The sequence below is a fragment of the Gallinula chloropus genome (genome assembly GCF_964237585.1).
Source record: "Gallinula chloropus genome assembly, chromosome: 3".
Classification (NCBI taxonomy): Eukaryota; Metazoa; Chordata; class Aves; order Gruiformes; family Rallidae; genus Gallinula; species Gallinula chloropus.
This window is the reverse complement of record NC_140087.1, coordinates 57,468,345-57,491,019: the sequence shown is the minus strand read 5'-3', so window position 1 is coordinate 57,491,019 and position 22,675 is coordinate 57,468,345. Positions and strand designations below refer to the sequence as shown.

The following is a 22,675-nucleotide window of genomic DNA, read 5'->3' as shown; positions in this document are numbered from 1 at the left end:
TGTATTGGTAGTTAACAGGGAAACTTCTCCCATATTGAGGTCAAACCCCCAAAAGCAGCCTCCTCCTCCCCCCGCCCCCCCGGCCCTCCCCACACCTTCACAGAGCAGGGGAAAGAGGTGAGCCCATAACGTGGCGCAGGGTGCGGAAGTGAGGTGAAGCTGTCTCAATTCAAGCAAGCTTTTCCCAGTCCTCTCAACCCCAATCAAGACACACTATTGTGCAAACACACAGGCGCCCGCACAGTTTGCTTTTTACAGTAACATGTCAGGTCACTGCATGTCAGCACGCTCTCAGCTTCCCACGGAGGCCGCTGGAGAAGCGCACTCCTACCTCACAGGCACCGCACCTGGCCTGGATCTTGCCCAGTCTGTTACCCACTAGCCAGTAGCACGTAATTCTTTTCTGCTCTAAAGGGGGTAAGTGCCACGGTCAGCGTGACAGAGCTCGTTTGGTCTCTGGAGTAATAAATCACCGTGGCAGGTTCGCAAGGCTGCTGTTCTGCATTTTGTCATCTCACAGGTTTCCTTCTTTGAACATGAAGATAGAAATATCAGAAACGCCCACTTCTCTGGTGAAGAAACACCAGCCTTCCAAACTGTGCTTTACTTCATGTGTGAAACAGCTGAGTCTCAGCACACCGATGCACACAAAATACCGTCATTTCAAGCACGTTCTAGAAGAGTTGGCACAAATGCTGATCCTGCAAATCCTTCCCAGTACCACCTTGCTTCAGACCAAGATGACTGTGTCCCAGAGTGGCACAAATCCCTCACTCTCCCATGTTTTGAGGACTGGAGAGACTGCCCCACTATGTGATCATCCCTTATTTGTAGGCAAAACACTTAACTGGAACAGAAACCAGAAATGCTATCACAGAACAGCAGGCTTTGCTCATCTTTTGAATTATCTTTGCCTTCTTGTCTCTGCCACAAGGCCCCACAGGTCAGGGCTAATCCCAAGCAGGATGGCCCACTATCCCACCTCAGTTGTCACGCAGCCCTGGTACCACTTGCTCTCTGGCACCTGCAGTACCTTACAGGTGTTTCACCCGCTCAGCAGCCAGCTCTTTCCCGTAGCTTTCCAAGAGGCCACTCAAAAAGCGATTTCAGAGCTGAATATAAATGGTTTTCACTTACAGGCTATCAAATTTGCTTTCTATTTCCACAACTGCAGCTAGAAAATCATAGGGCATTAGTTCTGTTAGAGTTAAGTCAAGCGAGTTAGAAGGAAAACCCGTGGATGCTAGCTAGCACTAACCGTGCATGGTCAGACCTCAGGCATGAGTGCCAGCAACAGGCAGGCACACATCTGGCTGCGGTGCCACGTACCATGTTTCTGCCTCGGAAGGCAGCAGCCAGCACACACAATCCACCAGCATCACTGCACAGACCAGTGACAGATGCAGCACCTGACAGACAACTGCACCCGGTCCCCGGCCACACGAGATTCCACCTCCTTGTCAAGAAGGCAGCTAAGGTCTACGGATCTGCTGTCAACGTCCTCAGTGATGACCTGGTGTTTAAGTACATTCATCCTCTTCCTCATCCTATGTATCAGCTTAGCTCAAAAAGCTTACTGGCCCGTTGCCACCAGTTACACTCAGATGTGACTCCACAAAGTGGAACGCAGCTAACCCTGTGGAAGGAGAGATGCACAAGATGACCTCTAAAAACAAGAGCAAGAGAAAGGGGTCACTAGCCATTTGAAGACCTCTTCAATTACACTGCTATTACACCAAAGCCCACATAAGGTAGCTGTAAAGCTTCAGAAAAAAAAGCATCTCCCTTTGTGAAACAAAACAGAGCACTCACTGCCCGGGCGTGCTTTCAGGTAGGGCGCTGCAGCCCTCAGCCATGAAGGGAATTTACAATGTTAATGCCTTATCTTCACAACCCAGGAACAAAATGACCAGACTGTTAGAGCCACTTTGGGGCAGCACGTTGTCAAGACAACTCCCGAAGTAGCAAAGGTCCTTGTAAAACCACACCAGCAATGGAGTAGACACAGGTAGGATTCACCCAATTGGTCTGGAAAGCAAAAAAAAAAACCAAAACCCACCCTACCCCCTATTAGTTATGCCTCATTTTTTAAGTAGTGCAGGAATTTTAAAATATACTAGCTAACAAATTGGAAATCTTGCTTTAAAAAATTAGGTCACTTTTGTTCCTAACTTTGGAACATTTGGATTACTTGTACAAGTCTTCCAAATATTCACCAAAACCCTGTGTGCACACATGAATTTTTAACAACCAGTGCTGCCAATGTGGGAAAGCCTAGGAAAGATAATTAACTGAAAATGTAAAGATTGATAAAGAAGTTATTAAATGCGCAGAAACAAGCTCTCGTGTCATTAACACCTGCCTCAGGTACTGCATAGGCACCCTATTCCATTTCTTGTATCAATGGCAGCACCTGAGCTTCCATTATCATTCACACAGACAGTGGATGTTTTTCCTCAGTATTCTCTGTAATTTACACATCTGGCTTTTATGATGCTACAACTCCAGACTGTAAAACTTTCACCTCAGAGTGGGTTTACTCCCACAGGAATGCGAACAAAGCATCCCTACCAGCTTCCCTGCAAGTAAACAACTACCACACCCACAAAGGATGGGCACGCCTTTGTTTAAGAAGAAACTTTTCATCAACTTCCAGGTCTTCTATCCATCAATTTAACTGGACCACCAGTTATGAGAATGAATTAAAGACCCTATAAAACTACAACGCACAAGCTAGCGTAAAACCCAAAAGTGCCTTGGCTTTACGTGGAATGCCCAACGCCCTGAGGAGGTATTTAACACAAGAGAAGTACAGTTAGGAGAAAGTTTAAAAAAAAAAATCGTGTTTATTTTCTGTGTACATACAGCTGAATCCTGAAAAAGATATTCTTTACCCTTCTCTTCCACTTAATGTCCACTGGCCAGGCAAGGAACGACTGAGGATAAGACAGCTTGCTGAAGTTATAGTTGCACACCCCTCTAGCGACTTGCTCGATATACATGTATTTGGTGAAGCAACAGGAGCCAAAACACAGTTCGGGTTAGAGCAGGTGATACATCAAAACAGAGATAGCCTAGAAAGCTGCATCTCAGTATTTCATTAGCAATTTTAACAGCATTTCTATTCATGGCTGTTTCTATTCAATTACAGCTACAGAAAGTGCTGTTTAAACACAGATTTCTATTAAAAGTTACATGGAACAACATGCTTTTTTAGGTTTTTATTGAATGTAATATTTAAACCATTTCATAAACAACTAAAAGATAAAAAGGCTGTTTTTGTTCACGACGCTGCCAATCTTCTTTTTCTCCATTTTTCCACATAGTACTTGAACGTCTCCTATAAATAGAGTGGAATAAACAAGTTCAACATATTTTCAACAGAAAAGTTACTAATTCTGAAGAAAGTCTTACGTCCTGACAAGAGCAAAATCTATTATTCTCTGTCATGCAAAACAGAGACTGTTCAATACCTCTGTATTGAAGTCTGTATAATTAAGAGAAATACCAGAGAGAGAGAATAAAAGGAAAAGGAAAACCTTGCCAAAAATGCATAATGAAGCTTCTATTACAAAATGCAATAATATAATCAATTTCATTTTAAAAATGAAAATACTTTTTAACTGCAATCTGCAATTCTGTCAAAAAAATTCTGAGAGCTTTTAAAGAGCAAGCTGCATTAGAGAAAAATTGAAGCGGGAAATCAGAAAATGAGCCATTTCAGGGAGGTTTTTTTTAAAAAAACCCAAACACCCACTATTATTTTCGCTAGGTACATGTAAGAAATAGGCATTTTAGGTTTTAAATTTAAAAATAAAAGTTCACATTATAAATTATTTCAAGGTTACAGGAAAAAAAAATTGTAGCTGTTAAAAGGCTAAACCAAGCATTTTGTGCCAACAATTTTTTCTCAAATTCTTTGCAAAATGAGAAAAGAAAATCAGATTTATCTTGAAGCAATACGGAGTAACAGCATATAATCAGGTCTTCCTTAGAAGTATAGAAAAACACTTGGTTGAGAATATAAAAAGTGGCTAGAAAATGGCAATAAAAAGTTTGCTTAGAGAGGGAAAATATAATCAGTCTCTGACGTCTACTTTCACTAAAACCGTCCTATGAGTCAAAGGACTGATGTGAAAGAAATATTTACAGTCTTGACAGATTTAGTGTCATGCCACTTGTCACCCTCAAATAAGATATATTTGCACAGTTGCATATATCTGTTGTCAAGGCAGCTAGAAGCAAAGGTGCAATAGAAAAATAATTCCTATAGTTCTAAAATCCCATCCTACTGAAGCAGCAACTTGTAGTAGGTACAAAACAGGAAATTACTGAAAACTACAACCCATTAATCGTTAATGAAATACACATTCTATAAGCCTTTTAAAGTTCAGTTTCTTAGATAAATGCCCCAAGGACATTTGATAAAGGCACACCTGTAGATGAGTGCCTGATAAGGATCAGGTAGCTTAAATATCGTGAGCCCCAAGAGGTTTATTTCCTCAAGTCAAATCCTATGAGAGATTACTACAGCTCCTACAACATCAGTTCTTCACGCATTACCTCCTTTCAGGAGTCTCTTTAGAGATCTAATCCCTCTGTCACTGTTCATGCAATTTGTTTTATTAATATCGACCATACACCATTCTGCAGATCTATTTCTTAATTAGGAAATACTCACAGGGGGTTCAGTGAAAGGAACAGGCTCTCCTACTTTCTTCAGAAAAGTGGCTAGAGATTTCAGAGATAGCTCATGCAGCTGGATGTTTTTGGCTTTTGTTCTCTCATACACAGCCTTTAAAGAAGCAACATCCCCATCCAGTTCTGAAGAAGAAGAAGAAGAAAAAAGAGACAAATAGCCTCCTGTGGTTAAGTGTTTCCCTTTTCGCCTGCTTCCATGATGTCAAACATTCCTGCCGCTTGCAAAAATGTATTCCAAATGTTTCCATAGGTAACATTACATATATTCTGAACACCACTTTACTTCCTTAAAACACAAAGGTGCAATGGAAAAAGCAACATCATCTTAGTAGGACTCATCCAGCCCCAACCCTGGTAAAGCAGGCCAAGTAACTGATGTGCACTCCTCGACTTGAGACAGGAGTGGAATCAATGTCTTGTATAGTGAAATGCTTGTACAGAATAAACTGGGAACAGCTTTTAAACCTCTTCATGCTGGTACTGAATGTCTTCTCAGGAACTACCTATGAGCCAGCTCTGCCTCTGCTTGAAGAAACTACCGCAGCCACCTCTTCCCATAAAGGGTGGTTTCAATGTTGAATACACTCTAACCACTGCTTCGGGTGTAACAGAGCAAGGGATTGATTCTGTGCAAGCTCTGTATGGAACTGTTGTACTACCACGTAGCTGGAACAGTTACTGAAAAAACTTACTGACTTTTTAAATGAGATAGAAGTAGTAGAAGGCTAATGACAGTGTACAGCAGTGGAGAGCACTGCTGGTGACAAAAGGGCAAGTTTTTGAGGTTTTTTGTATGAAAACATTTTAGAAAATTCACCCTGTTGTGAATAAAACCATGTGGCTAAAGGATTTTGGAAGTGAATGTTGTTTTAAGCATTACTCAGGAAGTGAATTTTCTAAGTTAAGATACTACATGGTGAGAACTTCTACAAGTGGATTCAAATACAGTGAGGTTTGTATCCCTTGATAGTTGATTTTGGTTTGAGGTGTTTTACTTAATTCTTCCTATGTATTTCCTCTGTGATAGATCAGAGCACAAGGTCTTCTGTCGTTATTTTATGCTTGTAATACACGTGTGAAAAGCATTTACACCTTGTAATCAAAGTGCAGGACCATGTCAGAGTACACAAGGACACTGCAGCAGAGACACAAGCTGCCAACTGACTGTTGCTATGGTGGCTCTGTGTCCTGGTATTTCAAGAGTATTGCAAACAAACATATATATATATACAAGCCATTTGAGTTTCTTAGCCATGTTCTTCTCTGACTTCAACTATAAAGAGAACTGATTATCAGTTCAAATCAACTATTTCAGCAAATCCAAATGAAGGCATCTGCAATATTAACTTCAGCTAAATTATAACAGGTATAAAGAACCTACGCTGCTAACAATAGCGTTCTTGCACATTACTGACAGAACTAATCACTTCTGATTCTGAAACACATACCTAAAAGGAACCAATATATTTATTACATGTTCCAGGGGAAGAAAGATAGATTCATTTTATAAGCCATTCATTCCTACAGTATTTCTCTCCATGGGTTAGGAAGGATTCTTTTTTTATTCCACTAAGCCCCTACTTAGCCTCTATTGTAGTGGTATCCATTAATCTAATACAGCTCCTTTTGTCAAGGATTCAAGGCTCGGTTGCTTTTCCAACCTCAGAGCTAGGATAGCACGCAGACATATGCAACAAACCACCCTACCTCTCTGGGGCTCAAACTGTAAAGCACGTTACACAGCATAGATCCTACTCCCCTTCTAAGTCTTTCCATGCACTTTCTGAATGTCTCAGGAGTCCTTTCTAAAGGGCTACTCCAAGGAGAGTGAATTACCGTAACATCTCATGAGGTAACGGTAGGCGATTTCCGTATCTAGATACTCAGGAATCAGTTCTAGTAGTGTCTCGATCTTCTTAGCCTATGAAATTGAATGCACAGAAGAGCAGCGTTAACTGCAAATCTTAATGAACCAAATGAAATTGCTGAAGTTAGATTAATTATTTAAGTGATAGGAAGCATACTGATAGCAAGGAATGGACTGTACTACCGAGAGTAGACAGACATAATAACTTCTTTCCCAACATTTCCTATGCAGATAAGAAATAGTCAAAGTAGTCAAGGTACAAAATAAAACAAACAAAATATGGGACTAAAGAAGTCTAAACATTGTTGTCTCGGTTTTTAATATTTTTTTTGAAGGAAGTAATTAACGTATCAATGAGAATTCATCAGGATTTCAACCAATTGAATACAAAGCAAACCAGTCAGCCGCCTTTGCTGACCTAGAACTCAACGGCAGCTACGATCAGTGAGTGGTTGGAAGTCAGATCACTAGCTGATGTGCTTACATCTGGAACATCCCTCCTTCACCCTCTGATCAGTGTGTCAAAAACTCTCAGGTCTCAAATGAAAAAAGTTTATAGAAGTCAGTAACGTTGCATACTAAACTTCTGCGCTATTACAAATTTCAGTTTGAAAAGCTAGTAAGCTTCAAGTTCACATATTTCTTTTACAGACACCAAAAGATGGTGTTTCCCATCATCATATTTATCAGCATCACTTCCACAGAATAACCTTTAATGGCAATTTGCACAAATCCTAAATCTGTTTCTTGTCGCTGTTTAGTATTGGGAAAAAACCCAACGTTAGGGGCTTAGGGTTTTTTTTGTGCATTTGGTGGGTTTTTTGCTTGATTGTTTTTGTGGGAGTTGGTTTTTTTTGTTTGGATTTTGGGGGCTTATTTTGGGGTTGTTTTTTTTTTTCTATTTTGAGGGACACACATGAAGAGGGAGGACCAGTAGTAGAGCAGGCACATAAATGAAAGCATTTCAAATTATAGTGAATGAGCATGAAGCCAGCAAACTAAACAGATGCTGAAACATGCCCAAACCACCCTAACAAGTAATATGTAATATGTCTTTTAACATAAACAGAGGCATTTTATCACTAGAGAGAGGATAAGGTTTGCATTTGTACTCATACAATGTAACCAGCAAAGTAAGTACTTTCAGGTTGTGATGCTGAGCTGGATAGCGCAATGAAACAATTAAAGCACATTTGTAGGATATAAAGTTAACATCAAAAAAACAGGACATTACAGAAACCAAAGAAAATATTAACATCACCCTTCTTTTCACTGTACTCCATAAAGCAAACTGTTCCTTTAAATGTAACCAGCTCTGAAAATTAACCTTCCCCCTCCCTGAGAGACCCGATAAAGCTGTCAACTGGAAATTCAACATCCAAAACGCTTCAACAAAGGTTGAGGAAATACTATCTTGATACATATACAATGATATGCATTAAAAAAGAAATAAAATTGTACCTGGCCAGGTTTAGATGCTGTTCTAGCCATAAAACTCCCTAAAGTTCTCTTCTGCTCAGCTAATGCACCATACCTCTAAAGAAAAAGAAATAATTAGAGTATCAGTCATGAGTAGGTTAGTGATAAACAAAACGGCTGAAGGGAAAATTTCCAATTACAGATGTTTAAAATAATATACTAATATATTACCTATTTACAAGGTATATAATTGACCATGAGTCTAAAAAGAAAAAAACCCAAGCAACAAACCATCACCCAACATAGGAAAAAAAATCCATTTCATGCACCTTTTTGGTAAACATTGTTTTTAAAATGGTAGGTATAAAGTTTGTTTAAAACAAAACAGGGAAGAATTAAACTAATACTTCAACATACCACAAAAATGAGGTTTAGGACTGCAAAAGAATGAAAAAGAGAAACACTATTCCTCTCCAATTATACTGCCAAGCATTCACAAGTGAGCTAGGGATCATAAGGTTAATTATACATTTAATAAGGTGTCAGGGAGATAACTGCTCGTTTCTTTATAAAAATTAAAATGTACAAAGCAAGTTCTCTTTAAAGTATAATTACCTACACTTATGCATACAAAGGACTGATTTCAATCTCTCTATTTTATAAAAGGCTTTCACTGCAATAGACAGTGTTTGAGAGAGAGAGAGAAGTTGAACTTAAAAAAGTTTGAGACAGACCAGATAAATCAAAAATCTGTCTCCCTTTAGAAACAAGGGCAAAATAAAATATACAAGACAATATTTTAGTGTATGTTCCTCAAAGGTGTCAGTCTTAAAATTATCCCAAGGCACAATGCTTTTCACCAGCTGGAAGATATTTTATCAGTACCAAAATACACAGGGAGAGAATACTGTGAATATAAAACCACAGGTACCATGAGCTGACTACATTGGATTCCTGTTTTAGACATACGCAAACAAGAACTTTGGGCTGATGCCATTATGAACGTACTCTGTGTAATACAGTTTGACAAGCTCTTTAAGATCCAGTTGGAAAGGTGTGAAACCTCATTCCATCAGGCAAACTGAGACAAAATGTACATGCAGTGTTCCGATGAAAATTTGCTTTATGGTGATGAACAGAGGTGAAATATCCACAGGACAAGCCTGCAACATTTTATTTACTGATTCCAGCCATTCTCACCTACTGTCACTATAAGGAATAAGGATGCTCCGAGAGGGAAGAGACAGTCTAGCTGGAGAAATACCTTCTGCAGCCCCCTTCATGCTGAAGTATCACACAACTTTTGACTTCCATCAGTAAAAGCATTCTGCCTCCTGACACCATTGCTGTTTCTTGAGCTTTTACACAGACTCTAATGTATTTTTGAAAGCAAGGATTCTCCATGCTTATAACAATACGTTTGTTATTACAAGCAAAAAAAAAATCATGTAGTTGTCATTTGCCATTCGATATAATAATCAATGGACAGTGATTATTACTATCTTCTAGCTGCCTATTAGTAGAATACCTGAATCACAGTAACAGTCAAGAATGTTTAACACAACCTAAAGTTTCTCCTGCACCATATAAGAAACAAATTCTCAGATACACAGAAGCTCAACTCAAGGTTATCTGTGAACTTAACATGAAATATTTTAAAAGTCACCCTTGAGATACACATGTACAATGCTATTTCAAGTATGCTACAGAGCCAGGAATTAAATTGCACGTCAGATGCTGTTGTTATACAAAGTTTTAGGATTATATGAATGGAAATGATTCCATGTTTTGAAGAATTTTAAGAACGTGCAGATTTTACTTAAAAATAATGCCCTCCACCATCTTCACAAAAGCAAGAAACAGCAACCCCTATGATTCTGTGATTCTGTGAATCATTAAGCAAATAAATAAGCGAAGTAATATTCCAGAGCAGGGAATATACAAATAATACACCTCACACTGAAGCAGAAGTAACTGAGCGCATGTTTTGGCATGCACTCTTCTCAAAAGATAGCGTTGAGATATCATAACACACGTAACAGATAAAGCAGAGCTTTTTCTTTAATGACTTCAAATACTTTGGGACTGGTGAATGAGTAGCATGCACCACCAGAAGATGGTAAGAACCCTCAATGCGAGGCAGGAGGCCACAATCAGGTGCCTGCTGGAGTGCCACCTGCCCCCTTGAGGGAGCCTGTCTGTGCTCCCTGCCAGCAACAGCTTGCAGCACCCACACCTCATCCCACCTTTGACTTTATCACTGTGCCAATGGCATGAATGCAGCTCTCTCGCTCCTTGAAGACAGCTAAGACTGTGGCACGGAGACCAAAAGTTCTCTAAGTTCTCTTTAAAGACTCTCAAGGGAAGAAAAAGCAAATTCAGCTCTTAATAACCCCTGAGTACAGACAGCACATACAGTATTGTGGTAACAAGTGAAATAAGGTCTGTGAAAAGCAAACCGTCTGCCTGCTTTTTGTTTGGAAACTGTACAGCTGTAAGATACTACTGTGCTTACAGCACTTAGGAAATTATGTAAGAAACTGCAAAGAGAAGGTTTGCAAGGAGTAACTGCCAACAGAAACCTCAAAATATTTGCTTCAGATGGGATTTCAAGCAATATACAAGCCTTCCTTAATTTCCTTCAGGTTGTCAGAAGACAAAACCCCCCTGTGACTGGCACCCACTACTACTATCAGAGCTAGAGTGCTTAGCTCGTGGTTTGGAACAGTCAGAACTGTGCCACTGCTACTCACGCTGCGATTCAAAAGCTCCTAGTACTAGCCTATGCTACACAACACCTCTTTTTGTCAATTTCTCAGTTAACCTCTGAAGAGCTTTAAGCGCTTCTGTACCTCTCTTGTTATGTCATTACCTGTATCAGCGATCTGGCATCATCCACTCTGTCTGCACTGACATACTGAAGGAAAAGATCTGTGACAGGTCTGTAAACTCCATGCTGACTGGCCAGTCGTTCTGCCATCGCACCAACTGCAAAATGATGGGTACACAGGGAAAATCTTTGATTGAAAAGCCACTTCTGTAAACTCCACTGGCATGATTTATGCTGACTGAGCAGGTTTTACATGTAATAGCTCTTTCATAACACCTCTGTCTAGTCAGAATATTTAAATATCATTGCAATTAACTCACATTTTTCCAAAGCTGTTTCTAATCCTTCCTCAGACACCTTTCTTAACAAAAAGGAAATATTTCTGACAGTTTGATCAGGATTCTGTGCACCAGAGATAAGCAGAGGCTCAAGGTATTCCATGGCAGCATCAAGGTCATTGCTACAAAAAAAAGAGATTGAACTGGCTTAGTTTCTGAAGTCAAGATTTCTAAACCTAAAAAGGCAATTATATTAAAGTTTTTGTTTTCTCCATTAAGGTTACATTTCCCAGGAATGGCTGAGTACCTATGACTCCATTCAGCCACTGTAAAAGTGAAACCATTTATGACCAAATGAATAAATGAATCCGTAAGTAAGTTTTCTTCATGACTTTTGGACCTGTACAAAGCCTTAGTAATTTTGAAACACACTTTTCCTCATTAAGGAAGAGGAGTTCAGCTCGCTGCAAACCCGGAATGCAAAATCAAAGCATTAACAGAAGGTATCTGAATAATTAATGTACGCAACTCAAGTATTTTTTAAATGCTATTCAATTAATTATTTAACCAATTCTTCCCATGCCTGCCTTTCTGGATGTGAAAGACAATACTAACTGCCATTTGGTCAGTACCTTTGTCTAAAACTTTTAATCTTATGGCCTAAGTATAGCAAATGCTAATAAACTAATGCAGTAAGTATTCACCCAAGTGCAAACTCCATTTCGAGCATTCTAAAAAGTTCAAATGACAGCATCTGTTATCAGCCCATTCTAAAAACTCATTTAATTGAAAAAGAAATTGGAGCACAATGAATGCTTTTAGGGGAAGCAGAAACGCAGCACACTTGAAAAACGCTCTGGAAACTGTATCAGAAATACGAAGCAACCAAGAAATGAAAAGGTATTAAAAATATCTGTAAGAGGTAGAGCTTGCAAGGTATTTAAAAATATATATAAGGTGCTTATTATTTATGTTGCTGCTGTCTTTTCATCCAGCCAAGCTAGTTCCTGTATGGGAAATGAAAAGTTCATGCTGCTTAAAGAACCTGTGCCTGCATATAGCAATTTATTTACTGATGGATTTATTCTTGTCACCACTTCCATGACATGGTACTATAGGAAAATATGCAGCTTAATGAGAAAATCCTGAACTGTCCCATTTGGAGTGTCTCATTTAGGCAAAAAAAAAGTGCATCAAGGACCAGTGAGATCAGTCCTTTGTAGACAGCTGTTTCTCAGTGGCTAAAAATACAGCAAGCTCGCTACTGGAACTGGCCTGTGTGGTTTTCCATCAGGTCCTCTTGCTGCTCCAGACACTTCTGTGACTACTCTCTCTGACCTGGCATGCCTGAGGCGAACAGGTATCTGTTATGTACAACAGCCCTATGGCTTTTGTGACAAGTTAGGCACAGAAGCGGTCCCTGATGAAACTGGTTTGAAATAAAATAACAGAATATGTAGGATTCCTGTGGACTGCTGCCTGCAAAGTATGTTCAAGAAGTTCACAGTAAGCCCTTTTGCCCTGACGTGCTTCCCCCCATGCAGCTTTACACAAAGGATAAGCTAGCACAGTACCAATGTATCAACTCAAGAAAAATGCTCGGCACAACATAACAACTGAATGAAACAGTTGAATCAAAGGATACTCAAAGTCCAGGGACAATTGTCATGATCAAAACTGTGGCCTAAAGTGGCACAGAAGCCAGTTATTTATAATTACACCCCAAAAACCTAAAACCACTCCAGAGATATAGGGATGGCTTTTGTATTTCGAGGGTAAACACAGTAACACTTTGTCATTTCAGCTACCAGAACGGGCAGCAGATTTTTGTACTCGAACAAGTATTATATGCAGAATTTGTGGGTACTAACTTGCAAGATTTTTTTGCATTTATATTGATGAAGTAATTAAATGTTACATTCAGATTTCATTGGGTTTTTGATCTAACATGAAGGAGAACACTTTACATGAGGTGTAAGACGTTAGAACAAAGGTATCAAAGCTAAATTACACCACCAGGGATGACCTTATGCTTTCCCAAATGCTTCATAATTATCCTTGTGATTCATTAAATTATTTCCAACCCCAAATGTGGTTTGGAAACGATACCAGAACAGAATTGAACAGTAATCTGCTCAACTTGACTAGATTTTAACATCTTGGACACAGTAGGAATGGGAACAGAATGACACAGATAATGCAAGTGATTTCCCACCACTCTGCATGGAAGATTTACGTGTACTGGTCCTAGAAATACTTACTTCTTAGTATGAGCCAATGCAATAGCATTAGCAGTTAGTGAGGAAGATATACCAATTGATTTTGTGATGCCTTCCAGCATGGGTTTAAGTGCTTCCAGGTTCTTCACATCTCCTTTTTCTGCTAGAGTCTGAGTGAGCACAGTAACTGCTGATCTACTAGGCAACAAGCCGCTGTCAAGCATTCCTTTTAAAACAGCCATGGCATCTAACAATGGTAAAGAAATATGGGAAGAAAAAAAAAAGAGTCAGATCTTAGTTCAGAAGGCAGCCATGCTGCTGGCATCATTAACCCTACCCTTTTAAAAACATGGACAGAAAATAATTCTCTTTCTGAACTTAAGCCCCAAAATTGCTACAGTGAATTATAAGTTGAATATATACACTCACGCAAACAAAAACTTTCAACAGTAATTCAGGTTAAAATGTTTTAATATTTGCTCAATAAAAAGTGTTACAACACTTTTAATGCTTAATTTCTTTTTAGTACCCAGCACCAGGAAAGCAGCTGGGCCATAAATGTCTGCCCTTGTGACCTTAAACTCATTACCTTTTTCAGTTTGTTCTTTTCTCCAAATATAATCAGTTGCATTACTGAAACCCCAAAATGTTGCAGACTCTGTCCTGGCCAGAACCAGGACAAGCATAAACATAAGAATATAATTCGGTATTGAAACTGTTGAAGGCCAGTATTCAGGAACCTCTTTTTAAGTGTGCACCAAAACGTTGTTTGCCAACATTTGAATTTTAAATAAAAGCAGAGGACAGAAGACTCCATACGAAAATGGAAAATAAACTCAAAACTGGACAGTTACCTCAAGATCTCCTAAAATTATAGCAATTACCTATGTTAAAGCCAGACAAAATTGATGTCCTGTCCATATGTCACAAATTCCCCAGACCCACTGAAGGTGCAGTCACCCTCATTTCTCTAACCAGAATTCCCGTCAATTCATATTATACATCAGCAAACACACACAAGACGACATGCCCCTCTGGTAAAATTATCTTAGTCCTTACCAGCACAGGCAGGATTAATCACAGATAATAATTATAATACCGAGGGGTAACACTTCTAACAATATACACCCACTTGAACTCCACAGCATTAACATTCCAATTCAATATGTGGGTACTGTGGAAACCAAGTATTACCTTTTACAAGGCAGTAAGAAAAAACATCCTGTATGTTTAATCTTCCTTTCATAGCAAATTTTCTTTCTGCGCCCCTCTTTTTTTTCTCCTTTTTTTGTCCCTTTCTTTTGTAGGCAAAAGGAGCAATACAACAGGGGCAAGACTCCCAAAATTTAAAAAGCTCGCTCTTAAAACACACACAAAGTTCAAATTCTCTGTTGACTGTAAGCGTTTGCCTCCCTTCAGCATGGAGCATGACAGCCTTCTCAAGAACAAGGACAGAGAAAGACCTCAAAGTACCATGTGAGCAACACTACTGCAAGAATTAATAATAGATTAAAAATAGATTAAAAAAACCCCAAACACTGCCAGCAGAATTTTCTCGTGCTAGAACACTTACTACTATCCAAATTCATAATTTCATCATTCATTATTTAGTGCTTAATAGCAGGTATTTGGTCTTGTGAAAACCAAACACTTAACTTACATACAGCTTTCCTATAAACTCTTCCATACTGTGCAACTCAAGTTTTGACTCAAAGTAACCTGGGTTTTACCAAGTTCTTGCTAGAAGCTATCAGAGCTCTTACAAGTGTATTGAGGGACCAGTGTAAAGAATTTTAACCGTATCACATTACACAGCAAAGAAGGGTGGTGAGCTATATGAGGAAGTGATAAAGCAAGCAAGGTTTCTACAATTCAAAGTCATCACAGGATATAGGTCAAATGGAGCTCACCACCAAAAGGTTACAAAAAACACTGCCCAAAAAATGTTTTGGGCGATCTATGAGCCTCAAAAAATACCAGTATGGTTGAAATATTGAGTAGCTTGCATTTTAAAGCCTTCATTCCAAAAAGAGGAGCAGTATTTTGCAAATTAAAATAGAAGCAAAGATCAAGTCTGACTCTTCATTAACGTTTGTTCAATGTACAAGATAAAGTAAAACCAACATAACCACACAAACTTCTTAAGAAACTCTGTATTGTGCAAAAACATATTTTTAAAGAACAGCAAGGGAGAGGGTTGATATGGCAGTGAATTTAGTATGCTAGCTTAAAAGAAATCACAGAATGAGAGATTGGCAGCGCACAGACACATCAGTGATGTTCTGAAGGAGGGAAGATTTTTGGTGTGCAGCAATTAGGAAGAACTGGCAAAACTTTGTAGTGCACTGAACAAGAAAAAGCAGAATATATATTAGAATAAAATCAGATAAGAATATCAGGTGAAGGCCTTGAAAGTTGCAAAAACTTGCCAAGAGCAAGAGAAGCAAGTGCATTTGCCACAAATACTTCAGCCAGTGACACCTGGCAATGACATCAGACTGGAGACTGAATGGGGAAGGAATCTGAAAGAGAGTTTATCAGCTGTAGGGAAGAGTGCAGGTGAGAAGATGCATCTAAATGCTCCTCTTTCATGTAGCTGATATTGCGTGGGTATGGGCTACTACAGCAACACATAATGGAATGAGGTAAAATAACTGATGACAGAATCAAAAATGGATTTTCTGGTACGAAAGTGAAGCCCAATTCACTGTACTGTATTTTTCTTTGTATGCAACTCTTTGACACTTAAAGGTAACTGGCAAAAATACATATCAACACTGTATTTATGCTTGCATGGGGTAAAAGGCACAGCACTGCATATAAAACTATGTGCTTGCAGAGCTTTTCTCTCTCACCAGAGTTATCCAGAGTAACTAAGTTAAATGCAATGCTGTGGAGCCAAACCCTAGGCTGAAAAACCACCAGCACCGAGAACTGGAATAACACATCAAACTTTATCCACCATCTTGTTGGGTACCCTTACATACTCTTCAGCCACCATTTTCTCTTCCATCGCCACCGTCACATTAAAAAGAAAACCAAACTGAATATTTTGTTACTGTTGGTATTGAGAACTATTAAAAAGTATTTGATTAAGTTTTTAAATCAATATTATAATCATATAGTGCACAATCACGCACATTTAACAGTCAATTTAACTCAACTGGTATCTCACACAACCAACACAATATGCAAGAAACAACTGCTGGGAATTGTTTCAGATGCTCTAAAGTATGTTAATTTCCAAAGCAAAATGACTTGTGCTGTGAATTTTAACGCACTTGAAAGCCTGTACTTTCTCTCGTTCTGGAGCACAAATTTTGCATGTCTGAAGAGCTGTGATTCATCTTAAGAAAACCCATCTTGTGTTAAATGGAATGGAAACTGGACTAAGTGGTCAAATGACAAGTACATTCATATTCAAGCTGTATTATAAATGCATGTACAGTAATTTACGTCTCTCAGCTACCACAAAAGGCTCTTGATAAGCAGGTAATTTGCTAAATGGACTCCTTTATCCAAGTATTCGAAGGGCGTTACAAGAAAAATCTGCAGAGGCATTAATGTGACGTAAAGGTCAAGCATTGTGACATACCTTTCAAATAATCCCGCCTAACTTGCGATATGATGAGGAGGCTGCTGGCAGCACTGTTCAGTGTGAAGCCCTTGATGTGGGTCTCAGCACTAAAAGAAGCAGACATTTAGAAAGGAATTACTGACATGCTTCTGATACGATAATAAATGGTTGAGCACCAAGGTGAAATTATAAAAACTACTGTTCGTATGTTAAAAATATTGCTGCAAAATATCGACCTGGAGACAGCTTTTGTGTTATCCTGTCAATGGTTATAGAAGGATAATTTTTTTTTGCATTCTGACAGATGACAAAGTTGGAAGTGAGCAACAAAAGAAACAAAGTACAAGATTTTTTTTAAACAATCGGTTCAGATTCTTGAATGCTGACATATTAGATGACTAAAATAACTGCATGCCCTGCATTGTTCTGTTGTATCCTAAGCTGGATACTTTTTCTTCTTTTTTCAATAGTCACCATAATTATAAAATGTAAAACTATTCTTTCAGCAATAAAAATGAAACATTTATTTTCAGCACTGTATATTTTAAACATAAACTAAAGCATATTATGAACTAACACCATATCATTTGGTTGATTAATTTTCAAATTTCTGTCATCTAGATGTATACAGGTTTTAAAGTGAACATACTACACTTGCTGCCTTAGCCACGTTAAAATTGTATTTCGCTTATCATTTCTTTATCTCCCGTAACACAAAACTTCACCTATCCATAGCAAAGAGAATCTTCAATAACACTCCTAAAGCCTTCCTAACACTCTGGAAATTAGTCAAGAGAGACTAGCAATGGCATTGATCCTGCACTTCAAAACATTTCCCTTCCTAAATGACCTACAGCCACGTTTTTAATATAGAAGGATAACTTTACAAATGTTCATTTCTAGATTACAAAATCTCTACACAGGAAAGGGGGGCATTGCCATTTACCATATCAGCAATCAAGATAAACCTCACTGATCATCTTGTGGCAAACAACTGAGCAGCCTACCTACTTGAACTTAGAGGCTGAGCGGATTGGGAGGTAAGCAGGGTCGTTGCTAAATTATTCTCCTCAATCCCAAGAAAATCCTTCACATCGCACACACTATGACTATCCTCTCAGTCACTTTCAGCCTCCCAGGCTCACAAATGCAGTCACTGGACTCTGGATTTTCTTACTCTCCCAACCAATCCTCTTAATCCCTGCCTAAGCACCCACTGCTCAGTTCCGCCTTCTCCCCCCCCCCCGCCCCCCCCTTTGTCCCATCTGTCAAAGCCCTTAAGTCAACAATTCATGCATGAGACTGTAAATTACATATAACAAAGGATTTACTTTCTCCAATCTTCCAATCTTCAGTGTGATTAAATAGATGTTAGCTACTATTACAGAACTAATCCATCATTCCAATACTCCTAAATTTCTATTTAAAACTTCTAGGCCTAAATGTAGTATGTATTGCCCAAAACAGCGCTAGAATGCCAGAGCAACTAGACTTGGGTGGACCAGTAGATCAGTAACCTCTGGGTTGTTTATATTTTGGTGCGTTTTGTTCATTGGTTGTGGTGGTTTTTTCAACTGTACTGCAGGAGTGCAATTTCCTTCTAACACCTCACTTTCATGTCTCCTCTAAATTTCTCAGTTCTGATAGCAGAAGGGAAGTTTTAAATTATCTGACCTTTATTTAAAGGTTTTTATTATGTTGCCTACGCTTATGCTAAGACTTTCTAAATATTATTTAAATTTGCCTTCAAGCAGAGTAAAAAAAAAAAAAAAGATGCTAGGTTATAGAAATGAAGGTAGCTTTCCTGTATTTTATGAAAATATTAGGAGTTGCACAAGTTTCAGGCCACTGCACACATTTAGGCTTTGTAGGAGTAATCTCTTTGTAATACGGGGTAGGAAAAATTGTCAAGCATGCAGAAACGTGTACGAAACACACAGATTTGCTATTCCTCAAGCACGTATACACACACAACTGCTTTCTCTATTTCAGTGAATAATTCAAAACTTAAAACTTCTGAAAATGCATAATGTAAGCATGATTTTGTTACTAGGAAAAGATATACAGATAAACACCCTGAAAACTGCCAATGTGAAGCATTTTCTGTCTTAATGTAACAGTGAGCTGTTAACAGGCTGCTTAGAATGTTATTTGGCATTTCTATGCTACAAGATAGAGCATGAGAGTTCTGAAAAGCTATGGGGTTATTATGATAGTTGGCTCTGACCAGTGACCAAGAATAGAACCCCATATTAAACCCTATTTTCTTTTCCCCTAAGTATCTCAAGGTTCAAAGGCTCAGTCCTTTAAAACACACCTCCAATTCTTTCAGTCTTTTACATTTTTTGTTCAATTTTCCCCTGAGTTTCAGACATTTATCTGAAGTGGGAATTCCAAATCATTGAAACACTAGGAGTAAGCCGCCTTTCTGCTTTTCCAATCCGCAGATTACTGCAGATAACATGCAAGAGTTCATGCATCTTCCTTACAAGCGTGTCTGAGCTGCAGAGCAGGGAAGCAGTCAACGCACGCACAAATCTTAAGCAGAAAGTTTCATGCTTCTTCCCTGAAGAATCTATCAATCCATCTTTCAATATGAGAATATTTTCTATGGATGATTAACAAGCAACCTAAATTGTATCACCATTGTTTATACTTCTAAAACATGTCCTTCCCATCTTGTACTTCGATTTCTCAATGCCTTCCATTTCAGGAAGCTTTATTTGATACACCATTTTAGTTTTTTCTTGCTATCAACCATATATTCATCAAACACAAACATGAAAATAATAAAAATCATGTTACACAATACCATTCCTGGACATCAAAGCAGACTCTAAAAGCGATTAGATTTTTATAGTGCCCTATGCATCATGTAAGTTACCTACAGGTACCTTCAAATCCACTATTCATTCAGAGAACACAGTTGATGACAACCACTGTTCCTTTTTTAGCTGAAGAAACTGGACGAGTTAAATTGCTTAAATCTTTGTTCTTCTTACCTCTACACACTGATGAGCAGTAACACTTTTACTTTGAAGCCTATAATCTGACCAAAACATGCATTACAGGCAATAATTACAGTGGCGTACCATACAACTCACTAAAGGTTATTTCAATTCTGGTGATTCTAATAACGCATGACAGCAGGTTGGATTTATTTCAGAAGTGTAAGAGTTGGATCTAAGGTTTATGGTCATCTCCTAGCCACGGGCATCACAGTCAAATGTACCATTTTGCATCTGGCAGGCAGCCAGCTGCCAGGGAGCGTGGGTAGGGTAGGACAGCAGCAGGGATGGGCATTGAGGGGAAGGCTCACGGGCAGTTAAATGAAGGAATCTTGTCTGTTTGGATATTGCTCTGAAGAGGAAAAGGCTGACTGCCAGAAGGGTAGACTTTCAGTTCTGATGCCAAGTACATTTGTTGATACTGTTAGTTGAAATGAGTTATTAGCAACACATACTGTTACTTTAGTAGCTTTTAAACATACGGCATACTGCTCTATGAGCACTGGTGTATTTCTTACTGTTACTCCTGATTACCAGTTTTCCCCATAAGGACTTACCTGAAAAGTGATTCAGGAAGTATTTAAAACCAGCCCGTGCTAAGCAATTAAAATCCCCCAAACACAGAAAAGCCTTACATGCGTTTCACTTCGATGGCTTCTTCTAGATAATTCTCTACTAACAACGCTTTTATAAGGGTGTTGTAAGAATGATACTGAAGCCTGCTCTTCTCCCCCATTTCCAGTAAAACCTTGTAGGCCTCTAGAAAAGATAAAAAGAGAGCCAAAATGAAGCATCACATTGCTATGACATTGATCATAGAAAGAAGTCACCCATTCATTGAAAAGGTCTGTCTTAAACCTATTTATCTTCTGCTTACCTCTTTGAGCCTAAAGCTGTTGGTCACAGTTTGTTCAAAACTGCTGGCATACAACAATCAACTGACATGTACCCCCGTGGCACACGAAGTGCTCCTGCTGTTTTTCCTGTATGTGGCTGTTGCCAAAGTACTGACACAGCCGGTTAGGAGGCTTTTTTAAAGCAACACCTAATTTTGGGGTATATAGTTACAGTGTCTGGTGCATGATCACAACAGCATTCAACAAATAATATAGGAGGTGATTCCAATATGGGGAGATCAAATTATTTGGCTACGACAAGATTTATACAAAACATACAATTTACAAATATACAGATATTTAACAGGTAAACTACGCTGCATTTGTTTGACTGATTAACAGTTTTATTTCAAGCATTCACAATAACTGTCAGTGTATGAAAAGATGTTACCAAAAAGGGGGAAAAAATGATAAGCACACTTTTCAGTCAATTATTTTTCTGAAACAAGATTATGCAGCTATAAACATGCAGCTAGAACTGTTATCCAGGCTGTAACATTTGCTAGAAAGCTCTATTAAGAACCACAAATGATCTTTTATATCTAAATTGTGATTGTATGTTTCATTTAATGAAACTCAAAAATAACCCATTTGCCATTTCAAATCATAGCCACAATAACCTTTAAAACTTTTCAGAAATATGTGGACTACTACCACTACAAATGTCATAGCTAAACGTTGAGGTTCTTCTCTTATACTTTGAAAATAAAGATGAAGACAACTCATTTGAACCTTACCGTGAACAAGCAGCATCACACTAATAGCACTTAGTACAGTGTTGTGCAGATTTTTAAACTGGAATATCCCAAATAAAAAATGCAGTTGTGCTTTTTGGTTTGAATCAAACTCAAAGCAGCTCTTGAAATCCTCCACCACATTTACATGTAGGTCTCAGGTTAATGAACTCCCTTGCTTGCCCAGACGCTGAACACCAGCATCCATAGAGCATTTAGAATGAAATTCATGTGGGTAAGACAATTTTTTCTTCCACTTTTCTTAAACCTGAGGTACCAGTAAACTAGCAATCACATTTAACAATAACAAAATCCCTTTCACAGATATTATCTCTTCCAACTGTAATTTGTTATTTCATTAACAAAAATATAGCTGACTGGTGACAGGTTCGTCCTTTGCATGTGAAAGTTTGGTTCAATTCTATTTTTTAAAGCCAAAAAGTTCCTTATGTTTAGAGGCGCCTACAAAAGCTCTGCTGTCCTTCAGACCAAACTGGGATTTCACCCTGCATTTAAATACAGCTTTCCATTGGTTGGATACAGAAATGGATTTTGCCTCCAGTGGACATGACGTCAAAACATATATTACCATCAATTATTACAATGCATAAAAGACATTTTTCTACAAGGAAAAAGAGAAGATATATTTCTATATATTTACATATATATATACTTTTTATATAAATTTTATATATTTATATGAATGCAGAAATTAAATCCTTTTGTAACAACTAGTTAAATGAAGAACTAAAATCTTTGTGTCAGTTTTGTTTTCCTGTTCTAGGATGTTTTGTTGTGTATGTCAGCCCTGACCTCAGAATTACTATCCTATACAGATTGTTTTAAGATTGTGGTTGGATTAATTTTTTTTTTAATTTTTTGTAATAGTGTAATGTCTATCTTTGAGGAAGAACAGGAGGAAAAATTTGCGAATTCTACAGAGAAACATGAACAACTTTAACCTTAGTTGTAAAGCAGCTAGACACTACACAGCACATGGAATCCTCCCTTCAAATAGAAACAAACAGCCTTGAGACATTGACAGAGAGAAAACAGACTAACACATGAAAGCCAGATAGGAAGACAGCAATGACTGTGTCCATGACATAGTTCTATCTCATTTAATTTCTTTGCCAAATCTACAGC

The 22,675-nt window shown here is 38.4% G+C and overlaps 1 protein-coding gene across 2 annotated transcripts in view; it reads right to left on the bottom strand.

Annotated features, from left to right (window-relative positions):
• Window positions 1–3,206: 3,206 nt before the first annotated feature.
• Window positions 3,207–22,675, bottom strand: part of LRPPRC (leucine rich pentatricopeptide repeat containing) — a gene marked incomplete at its 5' end in the record, with an annotated part of 87,582 nt that continues 68,113 nt past the window's right edge. For both annotated transcript variants that reach the window (XM_084261509.1, XM_084261510.1), the window contains 9 exons: window positions 3,207–3,340; window positions 4,682–4,824; window positions 6,538–6,622; window positions 8,030–8,104; window positions 10,860–10,975; window positions 11,138–11,277; window positions 13,357–13,561; window positions 16,910–16,998; window positions 20,535–20,658. In XM_084261509.1, coding sequence (XP_084117635.1) covers window positions 3,284–3,340; window positions 4,682–4,824; window positions 6,538–6,622; window positions 8,030–8,104; window positions 10,860–10,975; window positions 11,138–11,277; window positions 13,357–13,561; window positions 16,910–16,998; window positions 20,535–20,658 — 1,034 coding nt within the window. In that variant the 3' untranslated portion in view covers window positions 3,207–3,283. The remainder of the gene's footprint in view (window positions 3,341–4,681; window positions 4,825–6,537; window positions 6,623–8,029; window positions 8,105–10,859; window positions 10,976–11,137; window positions 11,278–13,356; window positions 13,562–16,909; window positions 16,999–20,534; window positions 20,659–22,675) is intronic.